Below are 13,716 nucleotides of genomic sequence, written 5' to 3'. Positions count from 1 at the left end.
GTGAACCATATTTCTGTGAACTTTCTGCAAACCCTCTTTTCTTTGCATTTCGTCTTTCTTCGAACCATCATTATTCAGGTATTGATGTTATTAAATTTTTGTAATCATTAGAATGCATGTTGAGCTTTTTTAAGATATACTGATACATGTTGAGTTTGTTTATAATAATGCATGATCCATGTTGAGCTTGTTGATGTTATACTAAAGTGCATGTTGAACTTGTTGTAGTTAAATGGATACAAACAAAGATTTAGAAGTTCAAAATGAAGAAGTTGGCACCTCTAAGACTTACGAAAAAGAAGTCAAACGTGGTGCAACTATCATGCAAAGGGTGATTAAAGCACGGAGCAGTGGCATTAAATTTGAGGTATACTATATATACTCTGTTTGCTGTGTGTTTTTTTATCTTTTTTTAGGGTTTAGGGCATGTACTTACTATATGAGTTTATTAGGTTGGCTGGAACGAGAGTGGTCAGCCAGTTGACCCCAACAGCTCCATGTTTGTAAGCTACATTGGGGCTGTTGTTCGTCAAAATGTCCCAATAACAATAGACAACTGGAGAGATAAGGCGTTGAAGGATGCCAAAGATATCATCTGGAATGACATTCAAGTAAATATTTTGATCTACTCTTTTGTCATTTATAATTTTTTTTCTGTAAAATACATTACTTATAATTGTTTTCATTGCAGACCACTTTTGTTCTTGATGAGGAACGAAAGTCATATGTTTTGAGAGTTGCTGGGAAAATCCATCGTGGATTTAGATCCCATCTCTCAAATTTCTATCTAAAAGATAGAGAAGGAAACACAAATGCTGAACCTCCAAAGATATATCAACATTATATATCAAAGGATGAATGGAGTGCATTTGTTTCCAAACGTTCTGACCCGGCGTTTGTCGTAAGTGATTAATTTATTAGCATTTGTGTTTTATTATTCATATTCGTAGCGTATTTTAAATTTTTACACAATTGCTATTTTTTTTTTATATAGAATATTAGTAAGGCAAATCGCGAACGGGCAAGCAACCCAAAACACCCATACAAGAAATCACGTATGGGATATGCACGCCTTGAACAAAAAATTGTAAGTAATTAAACATCACTTGTAATTTGTATTATAAACTATAGTGTGTAACTAATTTGTATTATTTTGTTTATGATTTTAACGAATAGAGAAAAGACACCCAAGCCGATCAACCCTTGGGTCGTCATATCTTATGGAAGGAAGCGCGTGTTAACAAAGAAGGAGTGGTTGATAATGAAAATGTCAAGAAAGTTGTAGAACTTTGTGTAAGTATATTATCACTTTAATATTTTTTAATATTGTATTTTAAAAATGCTATTGAACTTATCTTTTTAATGTTACATGTATTTTAGGAAACTATTGAACAAAGTTCTGAAACTCAAGAGGGCAACAAGGATACGTGCAGGGACATTCTTGGGAAAGTGTTTAATGTCCCTGAGTATTCCGGTCGAGTGAGGGGGAAAGGATTTGGCGTAACTCCCAAAAGCTTTTTTCCTCAAGAGAAGCGCCAAAAACCTTCCAACGAGGAAGTATTAGAGAAGCTCAGAATCTTATCGGAGCAAGTGGCACTCTTGGTGAATACGAATAAAGACAAGCAACTTCCGGTTCAGCTCCAACCTGAAATACAAATGGAGAGTGAAACCGGGAGTTGCAACGTCGGTTTGAAGAGTATTCCCGAGGTAATTAATTACTTACTACTTACTTGCTTATGTAATTACTTATGTATTAAACAAACTTATATATTAACTGTACTTATGTTTTAACTATTGATGTAGGGTGTCACTACATGTGTCCTATACTTGTCCTCGCCGACTCAACGGAAGGTGGGAAAAGGAATATTGCACAATACTTCGGGAGAAGTATTGCACAATATTCCGATCCCCGCGGGCCATGTCAAAGTATCGCCTACGGTTGCTTTCGAACCAACTGCACCGTTGCCCATACCGGACAACGATGGAGATATGAAGTTCTTAAGCGACGCTATTGGCAGTTACGTGGCATGGCCCACACACCTTGTTGCCCTCGAAAAAAAGATTCCCAAGGACAAATCAGTTACATCTCCCGAAAAGGTTTGTCACATTTATTGCCTAAGGTTTTTTATTTTTTCAGATTCAATAAACTAACATTTTACCTCATTTTTGTAGGTCCAAATAAATAAACCACCCCTACAGCCAAAAAAAGGCAGCAGACCTCAAAAATTGGAGGTTAATAGGGCTGCCAAACTACAAAGGCTGGAGGGTAATAAAGCTGCAAAACTTGCAGCAACAAAAAATCTGGATCGGGGAAAATCGGTCGCTGCTGCTGCTGCTCCTAATAAAAGTCAGCCACGCCTTGGTAAATACGGGGCGTGTCTTGACATCCAAATAAAAAGGAACATGGGCAGCAGCAACGATTCGCCCATTGTACAAATGAATCAAGACATCTTTGGAGATGAGTATATTGAATACCTCGAAAAGGAGCAAATGTACGATCTTCTCGAACATAAGGAGCTGAGTGTTACTGTAATCAGCTTGTACATAAGGTAAAAAATACTTTTAATTGCATTTATTTGTAATTAATTAAATGTATTGGTAATTAATCTAGTTTAAAATTTTCATTGAAGGTTTTTGTACGAGAAGGTCGTGTGCACGAGGAAACTGTCAAATAAATACTCATTCTTGTCTCCGCATAAGATGTCGATGTTCAAACTCGATCCAGACAATGTAAAACACTACATTGTAGATATGTTTTTAAGAAATAAAGAAAGTGATAAATTGTTCTTGGCACCATATAATTCAGGGTACGTAATTTTATCTTTTTTAATTGATGAGAATTTAATTTATTAGTTGTCTATAAACAAAATTGCTTAACCAATTTTTTGTTGTTGTAGGGCACATTGGGTGCTATTTGCAATCAATGCGGTCTCTGAAGTGATATACTATTTGGATCCCGTGCACGGCGATTACACCAATCACCCCGGAATAAAGAATATGCTCGACACGTAAGTAATATTCATTTATTTCTTACATATATATATTTATATATATATATATATAAATATATATATGTAAGAAATAAATGAATATTACTTACGTGTCGAGCATATTCTTTATTCCGGGGTGATTGGTGTAATCGCCGTGCACGGGATCCAAATAGTATATCACTTCAGAGACCGCATTGATTGCAAATAGCACCCAATGTGCCCTACAACAACAAAAAATTGGTTAAGCAATTTTGTTTATAGACAACTAATAAATTAAATTCTCATCAATTAAAAAAGATAAAATTACGTACCCTGAATTATATGGTGCCAAGAACAATTTATCACTTTCTTTATTTCTTAAAAACATATCTACAATGTAGTGTTTTACATTGTCTGGATCGAGTTTGAACATCGACATCTTATGCGGAGACAAGAATGAGTATTTATTTGACAGTTTCCTCGTGCACACGACCTTCTCGTACAAAAACCTTCAATGAAAATTTTAAACTAGATTAATTACCAATACATTTAATTAATTACAAATAAATGCAATTAAAAGTATTTTTTACCTTATGTACAAGCTGATTACAGTAACACTCAGCTCCTTATGTTCGAGAAGATCGTACATTTGCTCCTTTTCGAGGTACTCAATATACTCATCTCCAAAGATGTCTTGATTCATTTGTACAATGGGCGAATCGTTGCTGCTGCCCATGTTCCTTTTTATTTGGATGTCAAGACACGCCCCGTATTTACCAAGGCGTGGCTGACTTTTATTAGGAGCAGCAGCAGCAGCGACCGATTTTCCCCGATCCAGATTTTTTGTTGCTGCAAGTTTTGCAGCTTTATTACCCTCCAGCCTTTGTAGTTTGGCAGCCCTATTAACCTCCAATTTTTGAGGTCTGCTGCCTTTTTTTGGCTGTAGGGGTGGTTTATTTATTTGGACCTACAAAAATGAGGTAAAATGTTAGTTTATTGAATCTGAAAAAATAAAAAACCTTAGGCAATAAATGTGACAAACCTTTTCGGGAGATGTAACTGATTTGTCCTTGGGAATCTTTTTTTCGAGGGCAACAAGGTGTGTGGGCCATGCCACGTAACTGCCAATAGCGTCGCTTAAGAACTTCATATCTCCATCGTTGTCCGGTATGGGCAACGGTGCAGTTGGTTCGAAAGCAACCGTAGGCGATACTTTGACATGGCCCGCGGGGATCGGAATATTGTGCAATACTTCTCCCGAAGTATTGTACAATATTCCTTTTCCCACCTTCCGTTGAGTCGGCGAGGACAAGTATAGGACACATGTAGTGACACCCTACATCAATAGTTAAAACATAAGTACAGTTAATATATAAGTTTGTTTAATACATAAGTAATTACATAAGCAAGTAAGTAGTAAGTAATTAATTACCTCGGGAATACTCTTCAAACCGACGTTGCAACTCCCGGTTTCACTCTCCATTTGTATTTCAGGTTGGAGCTGAACCGGAAGTTGCTTGTCTTTATTCGTATTCACCAAGAGTGCCACTTGCTCCGATAAGATTCTGAGCTTCTCTAATACTTCCTCGTTGGAAGGTTTTTGGCGCTTCTCTTGAGGAAAAAAGCTTTTGGGAGTTACGCCAAATCCTTTCCCCCTCACTCGACCGGAATACTCAGGGACATTAAACACTTTCCCAAGAATGTCCCTGCACGTATCCTTGTTGCCCTCTTGAGTTTCAGAACTTTGTTCAATAGTTTCCTAAAATACATGTAACATTAAAAAGATAAGTTCAATAGCATTTTTAAAATACAATATTAAAAAATATTAAAGTGATAATATACTTACACAAAGTTCTACAACTTTCTTGACATTTTCATTATCAACCACTCCTTCTTTGTTAACACGCGCTTCCTTCCATAAGATATGACGACCCAAGGGTTGATCGGCTTGGGTGTCTTTTCTCTATTCGTTAAAATCATAAACAAAATAATACAAATTAGTTACACACTATAGTTTATAATACAAATTACTTCATTATATAAAAGTGATGTTTAATTACTTACAATTTGTTGTTCAAGGCGTGCATATCCCATACGTGATTTCTTGTATGGGTGTTTTGGGTTGCTTGCCCGTTCGCGATTTGCCTTACTAATATTCTATATAAAAAAAAAATAGCAATTGTGTAAAAATTTAAAATACGCTACGAATATGAATAATAAAACACAAATGCTAATAAATTAATAACTTACGACAAACGCCGGGTCAGAACGTTTGGAAACAAATGCACTCCATTCATCCTTTGATATATAATGTTGATATATCTTTGGAGGTTCAGCATTTGTGTTTCCTTCTCTATCTTTTAGATAGAAATTTGAGAGATGGGATCTAAATCCACGATGGATTTTCCCAGCAACTCTCAAAACATATGACTTTCGTTCCTCATCAAGAACAAAAGTGGTCTGCAATGAAAACAATTATAAGTAATGTATTTTACAGAAAAAAAATTATAAATGACAAAAGAGTAGATCAAAATATTTACTTGAATGTCATTCCAGATGATATCTTTGGCATCCTTCAACGCCTTATCTCTCCAGTTGTCTATTGTTATTGGGACATTTTGACGAACAACAGCCCCAATGTAGCTTACAAACATGGAGCTGTTGGGGTCAACTGGCTGACCACTCTCGTTCCAGCCAACCTAATAAACTCATATAGTAAGTACATGCCCTAAACCCTAAAAAAAGATAAAAAAACACACAGCAAACAGAGTATATATAGTATACCTCAAATTTAATGCCATTACTCCTTGCTTTAATGACTTTCTGCATGATAGTTGCACCACGTTTGACTTCTTTTTCGTAAGTCTTAGAGGTGCCAACTTCTTCATTTTGAACTTCTAAATCTTTGTTTGTATCCATTTAACTACAACAAGTTCAACATGCACTTTAGTATAACATCAACAAGCTCAACATGGATCATGCATTATTATAAACAAACTCAACATGTATCAGTATATCTTAAAAAAGCTCAACATGCATTCTAATGATTACAAAAATTTAATAACATCAATACCTGAATAATGATGGTTCGAAGAAAGACGAAATGCAAAGAAAAGAGGGTTTGCAGAAAGTTCACAGAAATATGGTTCACAGAAATACGGTTTGAAGAAATACGTAATGAGGGTTACGTATTTCAATGAAAATATATTGTGTGAAATGGGAGAGATGATCTTGGATGGAAATAAGGTTCGAAATGAAGGAGATGATCGTGGAAATAAGGTTCGTAAAGGACGGGATGATAGGGTTTGCAAAAGAAGAGAAGAAATGAAGGTTGAGATGAAGGTTACGTAATGAAGAGGAAACTGAAGAGGTAACTGTTATATATACGTAACACTTTTACAGCGCTTTTTATAAGCCTTTTTACAGCGCTTTTTTTGTAAAGCGCTCTAAAAGGCTTCTTTAGTTAAATTCTTAAAAGGCTCTTTTACAGCGCTTTTGACAAATAAGCGCTGTAAAAGACCTCCGTGTGTTATTATGTTATTTGAATGCCTTTTACGCCTTTTACAGCGCTTTTGTCAAATAAGCGCTGTAAAAGACCTCCGTGTGTTATTATGTTATTTGAATGTTTTTTAAAGCCTTTTACAGCGCTTTTTACACATAAGCGCTCTAAAATGTCTCTTTATGTTAATTTTAAGAGGCTCTTTTACAGCGCTTTTTCCAAATAAGCGCTGTAAAAGACCTCCGTGTGTTATTATGTTATATTAATGTTTTTTAAAGCCTTTTACAGCGCTTTTTACACATAAGCGCTCTAAAATGTCTCTTTATGTTAATTTTAAGAGGCTCTTTTACAGCGCTTTTTCCAAATAAGCGTTCTTCAATATGAGTGATTTATTTGTAAAAGTCACATTTTCTTTTTAAATCTTATTTTAATATAATATTTGGGTTTTTTATTTTACTTTTATATATAACTCCTTTACCTTTTAAAAGATGCGAAGTTGATTTCTTTTCATTTTTATTAAGAAAAGTTCAAATGACATATAACATATTATTAGTTTTAGAAAATTTTCCCTTGTATTTTCAAGGTTATATGTTTACCTCCACAATTTTTTTAAATATTAGTTTTAACCTTTTTTTAATTTTATTATTTTATAAATTCAATTGCAATACGCAAAGGTTTTTTGAAAAATTTAATTTATGTTCCTTGCCACAGAAGTTACTGAGAAACTTATATAAAATTCTTCATAAAACTACCAGAATTTTTTTAATAAATTTTCCGATATAGAAGCTAGAACTGAAAATATTTCACAAGTTTTAATCTGTAACACCCCAATATTTTCATATATATTATATATGTGTCTTTTTAGTAATTGTCATAATCTATTATTTAATTAATAATTAGTCTATGTGTAAATAAATTAAATTAAATTTTATCATCCTCAATTTATCTGAATAGAATTATAACCGTTATATTTATTTAATTATTTTGGTGTGATAATTACATGGTGACGATTTATGATGTGATTAGTTCCTGAATGGACTATTGTGTATTTTGTTTATTTGATTCATGAAATTGATGTGTTAGATATGTTTGTGTTATTTTGTTATGTGTGACATGCATTGATATTCTTGTCTTGTATAAGTATTCATTTCAGGATATAGTAGAGTTAGTGAAACTCATTCTCCCTCATGTATAAGTTTTTGAAAATATTTTTGGTTCATCCATCTTTATAAAAAAAAAAATAGTGATCTGGCTCATTCATTTTACTCTACTTCAAGACAAGATGATTTTATGACAATTCATGGTGTTGTCTTAATATAATATAGACTTTATGTCCTCGTTTCAACTAATTAAAGAGAAGATAATCTATTATTATTATTATTATTATTATTATTATTATTATTATTATTATTATTATTATTATTATTATTATTAGTATTACTATTATTATTATTATTATTGTGATTATTATTATTATCATTATTATATATTAAAAGTTACCAAAAAACTGGACTAAGAACAATTAAATTAATTTCTTTATAGAAATGATTTTTTATGAAATGATCTATGATATCCCTCTTGTTCTATTTTTGAAAATTTAAATTATTGTTATAAACATATAATTCTAAATTTGTTATATTTTAATAAATGACATTATCAATTTTGTCTCTTTTGTTTTTCTTTATATGCTCATTGGTTTACTTTAACTAATTAATGTGTTTAGCAAGTAACTTTTTACTCATTCATTTTACTCTACATCAAGACAAGATGATTTTATGACAATTCATGGTGATGTCTTGACATAATGTAGACTTTATGTCCTCGTTTCAACTAATTAAAGAGGAGATAATCTATTATTATTATTATTATTATTATTATTATTATTATTATTATTATTATTATTATTATTATTACTATTATTATTATTATTATTATTATTATTATTATTATTATTATTATTATTATATGTTAAAAGTTACAAAAAAAAAAGAAGGACTAAGAACAATTAAATTAATTTCTTTATAGAAATGATTTTTTATGAAAGGATCTATGATATCCCTCTTGTTCTATTTTTGAAAATTTAAATTATTGTTATAAACATATAATTCTAAATTTGTTATATTTTAATAAATGACACTATCAGTTTTGTCTCTTTTGTTTTTCTTTATATGTTTATTGGTTTGCTTTAACCCGTTAATGTGTTTAGCAAGTAACTTTTATACAACTCAAATTTTTATATTTTAGTCAAATTGTTGTTAATCCATAAATTTTTGTAACACTAATGGAGAATCAAAAGAATTTTACTTGATGTTTTATGAAATGTGTCAATAGCAACTTGTCCATTTGTTTTTCCTCGTAGTTTCGAGGACGAAACTATTTTTAAGAGGTAAGTATTGTAACACACCAATATTTTCATATATATTATATATATGTCGTTTTAGTAATTGTCATGATTTATTATTTAATTAATAATTATTCTATGTGTACATAAATAAAATTAAATTTTATCACCATCAATTTTATTTAAATAATTATAGCCGTTATTTTTATTTAATCATTTTGCGTGATAATTACATGGGGACGATTTATGATGTGACTATTTTTTGAATGGACTATTGTGTATTTTATTTATTTAATTAGTTTCGATAATCATAAAATTGATGTGTTAGGTATGTTTGTGTTATTTTGTTATGTGTGACCTGCAGTGATATTCTTGTCTTGCTTGATTTATTTTAATTGATAAAAATATTAGTTAAATTATTTAATTAAATTAGACTTTATAGAAGTTATATTGTTTGTTAGTTTTATTTTCGACAAAATAAGTTATTTAAATAAATAAGTTATTTATAAAAGTAAACAACATTCATATAATAAATTATTAAATTTTACTAATTACTTAAATTCTTATTATGTACTATTAATTATGTTAATTGTTGATTTTCTAATTATTGAATTTTATTAATTACTTAAATTTTTATTATGTATATGTCTGCTTGAATACATGCTATTTTGAAATCAAGTGCTAGGTGTTTTGTGCTGGGATTCCAATTTAAAGTTGATTGTGCTTGAAGTCGGTCATCTTACATACGTGTTTATATCTGAGCTATGGGATATGTGTGACAGGTATTCACCTAACATTAAGGAGATAAAGGTGCTGGACAAGAAGAAAGTGAGAAGAGCCAAACTCTACTATGCGAGGAAGAAAAAGAACGCGCTTAAATAAAAACAAACACCAAACTTTATTACAAAACTTTATCCTGTTGGAAATTTTTTGTGATTCATAATTTTGTCATACTCATATCGGCATCTGTATTCATTTGCATTCTGCTGTTTGTTGTCAATCTAGATTTACTTATCATCCATATGAAATTGAAAAGTGATACATGGGATATATCTCCTGGCAGGAAACCACAGTAAACCTTGTGAGACTGAGAGTTGGCATCGATATAAGTAAGATACCGGTACTAACAGCACCTCAATCTAGATTATTTAACTAATTTTTTGTAAGAACCCTCTTTAACTTATTGGCCAATATTCTTTAATACTTATTGACAAATTGATTATTATGATGTTCAAATGAGACCCTCTTCCTCTGTTTAATGATAAAAAATGGCGACCCTCCTCTCTCGGTTTTTATCTCTCATTAATAAAAAATTATTTGAAATCATAAAGAATGTTTTGACCCTTCTTCCAACTAAAAGAAATAAAATAATGTTTTGACCTAATTGATAAATATAAAATTATATATAAAAAAGTATTTAATTTAATTAATGAGAGAAAAAATGTGATATGGTTAGAAATAAACTCTATTTATTTCTAGTATAAATAAGACAATTAGAAAATAAAAACGCATAATTATAAGGATTTAATTTATATATTTTTCAGTGTAAATATTTTTGTATTGCAGTTTATCATCGTTAGATCATTATATATATTTGACTTTCATTAACTAAATGATTTAGTTCAGATGATATATGAACTTCAATCGAAGATAAATTATTAGAAAGAATCCGAACTCTAATTACATTATTATTTTGTCAAACTTCTATTACTTCTTAATAGAACATGGAATTATATATCTTGGACCTATTATCTTCGTGGAATCAATGGTGAAGGTTGGAATTGGGGTTGGTGAGCGTGGCAGTGCATCCGTATTTTGTCCAGTGGGAGAATGAGTTGTTAGTATAGTGTGTTGCATTATTGGGTAACTTTGTTTTGTAGAAAAATGATAATGGTCGTTGAGTTTGGAGTAACAATCAAAATACTGAGTGCACTATCAAATGAGCTAATAGATTTCTTGTGTTGAACTATAAATGTCAACTTGTATCCATTTGTTCATGTTGAGTGGAACAAGATGGTCCCTTCGAAGATATTGTTAACTATCCATGCCAATTACATGATGAATAACCAAGGGCGGAAGCGTACCTGTGGGAATTGCCATCGATGAAATCCTGGGATGATGATGATAGAGCCAATGGGTTTGGTGATCTTCCTCAACAAAACACTCTGAAGACCTTGCTCTCTTGATGGGGATAGAGAGAACCAGAGAGTTTTCTCCTTTAGGGTTTTGAAACTGAATAGTCTTGTTGTGTTTGCCTTGGGGACCATTACCCCTATATATAACTATTATTAGTTATATCCCAAATTGCAGTATTTCCAATTCAGCCCCTCATTAAATTAGAAACTGCCTGGTATCTACACTATTAATTTTCATAACTATTATGCTCTTTAGCCATAAACTATTATATATTATTTGACCCCTAGTTTATTGGCTAATTATATAATGACCCTAACACACTTTATTAATTAATTACATATGTGACCCATAAATCTTACAATCTCCCACTGGTCACACATGTATCCTTAGGAGTGTGTTAGACTTTATGACGTCAAAAATGTCATTATAATTACCTTGAGTATAATCCAAATTGTCCCGTCCATTAATCATATCAGCACATGGAACCAAAGAGGCTTTCGTCATAATAAGCATAACTAAACCCATCAATGATCACCCGTACTGACACAACTAAATGACATAGACCCATTATGAAAAGTGTAGCATGAAAATTACATGAAGTTGGTCAATGCATGTCAATTTTCAACTGGTCCTACTTTATCGAATGAGATCATACCATAACTTAAATGTACAAAGTAACCAAAAACTGAATACTTTAAACTTTATTTCTGATCAGAAAGTCCAAATACAATGTATTTGTACTTTACAATTAAACATAGAACATGAATTACATAATGGACGAAACTCCCACTAAAATCAAGATTCCTCAAACTGTAGCACACCCATGTGAGCAGTATGCTCATGAAAGACCTTGGGTGGTAGACCTTTAGTGAGTGGATCCGCAATCATGGAGTTTGTCCTTAAGTGTTCTATGGATATCTGTCCACTTTGTACCTTCTCTTTAACAACTAGGAACTTAATGTCAATGTGCTTTGACTTGGTTGAGCTCCTATTATTGTTAGAATACAGGACTGCTGATCTATTGTCACAATACAACTTGAGTGGTCTTTCAATCCCTTCAACTATTTGCAGCCCTGTGACAAAATTTCTCAGCCAAATGCCCTGGTCAGATGCCTCATGAATTGCTACGAATTCTGCTGCCATGGTTGATGAGGCAGTAAGACCTTGCTTGGCACTACGCCAAGAAACTGCTCCACCAGCTAACAGAAAGACATAGCCTGAAGTTGATCTTAAGCTGTCTTGGCATCCCGCAAAATCCGAGTCAGAGTACCCAGTGATCTCTAACTGGTCTGACCTCCTATATGTGAGCATGTAGTTTCTTGTTCTCTTCAAATATCTCATGACCCTCTTGGCTGCTTTCCAATGGTCAAGACCTGGATTGCTTAAATATCTGCCTAAAATCCCTACTATGAACGCTATGTCTGGACGCGTACATACTTGGGCATACATAAGACTCCCTACAGCTGAAGCATAAGGGATCTTTTGCATTTCTTGAATTTCCAAACTTCCCTTAGGGCACTGTTTGAGACTAAACTTGTCTCCCTTAGCAACTGGGGTGTCCCCTGGTTTGCAATCCTGTAACCCAAACCTTTTGAGAACCTTATCGATATAGCTCTTTTGTGACAATCCAAGAATACCTCGAGATCTGTCTCGGTGTATCTGAATTCCTAATACAAAAGAGGCGTCACCAAGATCTTTCATCTCAAAATGCTTTGATAGAAATTTCTTAGTTTCGTGCAACATGCCTATATCGTTAGTGGCAAGCAGTATGTCATCAACATACAAGACCAGGAAAATATGTCTGCTCCCACTGAACTTATGATACACACAATCATCAACTGTATTCATCTCAAAACCAAATGAGAGAATTACTTGATGAAATTTATGGTACCATTGACGAGAAGCTTGTTTTAGCCCATAAATGGATTTTCTTAGTTTGCACACCATATTCTTTGGGTCTCCCAACACAAAGTTTTCTGGCTGCACCATATAGATCGTCTCATCAATGTCGCCATTGAGAAAAGCTGTTTTTACATCCATTTGATGAAGCTCCAAATTAAAGTGAGCAACAAGAGCCATGATTATTCTTAAAGAGTCCTTCGATGAAACCGGAGAGAAAGTCTCTTTATAATCAATCCCTTCCTTTTGAGTATAACCCTTAGCTACAAGACGTGCCTTATATCTCTCCACATTACCATTGGAATCCCGCTTGGTTTTAAAAATCCATTTGCAACCAATGGGTTTCTTTCCTTCAGGTAATGGGATAAGTTCCCAAACTGAATTGTCTTGCATAAACTTGTACTCCTCATTCATTGCTTCGATCCACTTATCTGAACGAGAATCTTGCATGGCTTGTTGAAAGTTGACCGGGTCGTCTTCCGTCATGCCAACATTTTCCTCAACCTCATTGATAAATACTACATAATCATTCGAAATAGCATTTTTCCTTTCTCTAGTGGATCTTCGCAATGGAGCTGGCTCTTGAGGCACTTGTTCTTGAGGATCTTGAATTTGATCTGGATTTTGTTCTTCCTGAACAACCAGATCATCTTGAGTTTGTTCAATAATGGGAAAGTCAATTGGTGGAAGAATCAGTTCTGGAATTGTTACCGATTCTTCCTCAAAGACAAAATCTTTAACCTTAATCTTCCCCCCAAACTCAATATCCTCAAAGAACGTTGCCGTTCCCGTCTCAAAAATTGTTCTCAAATTAGGATCATAAAATTTATAGCCCCTTGATTTTTCTGAGTACCCTATAAAATAGCTGCTAA

General features: G+C 32.8%; 1 protein-coding gene across 1 annotated transcript; it reads right to left on the bottom strand.

The window, feature by feature from the left end:
* Positions 1 to 3,962: 3,962 nt before the first annotated feature.
* LOC140920511 (uncharacterized) lies at positions 3,963 to 9,910 on the bottom strand. The gene is made up of 4 exons (XM_073368793.1): positions 9,878 to 9,910; positions 4,402 to 4,728; positions 4,012 to 4,305; positions 3,963 to 3,971 (listed from the first exon to the last, which is right to left on the bottom strand). Exons 1-4 carry the CDS (start codon positions 9,908 to 9,910, stop codon positions 3,963 to 3,965), a joined length of 663 nt encoding a protein of 220 aa, XP_073224894.1.
* Between the last annotated feature and the right edge of the window lie 3,806 nt (positions 9,911 to 13,716).

Source organism: Cicer arietinum, chromosome 5, assembly GCF_000331145.2.
Source record: "Cicer arietinum cultivar CDC Frontier isolate Library 1 chromosome 5, Cicar.CDCFrontier_v2.0, whole genome shotgun sequence".
In the NCBI taxonomy this organism is placed as follows: Eukaryota; Viridiplantae; Streptophyta; class Magnoliopsida; order Fabales; family Fabaceae; genus Cicer; species Cicer arietinum.
The sequence above is the reverse complement of the archived record's forward strand: the minus strand, read 5'-3'. Positions and strand labels throughout refer to the sequence as shown.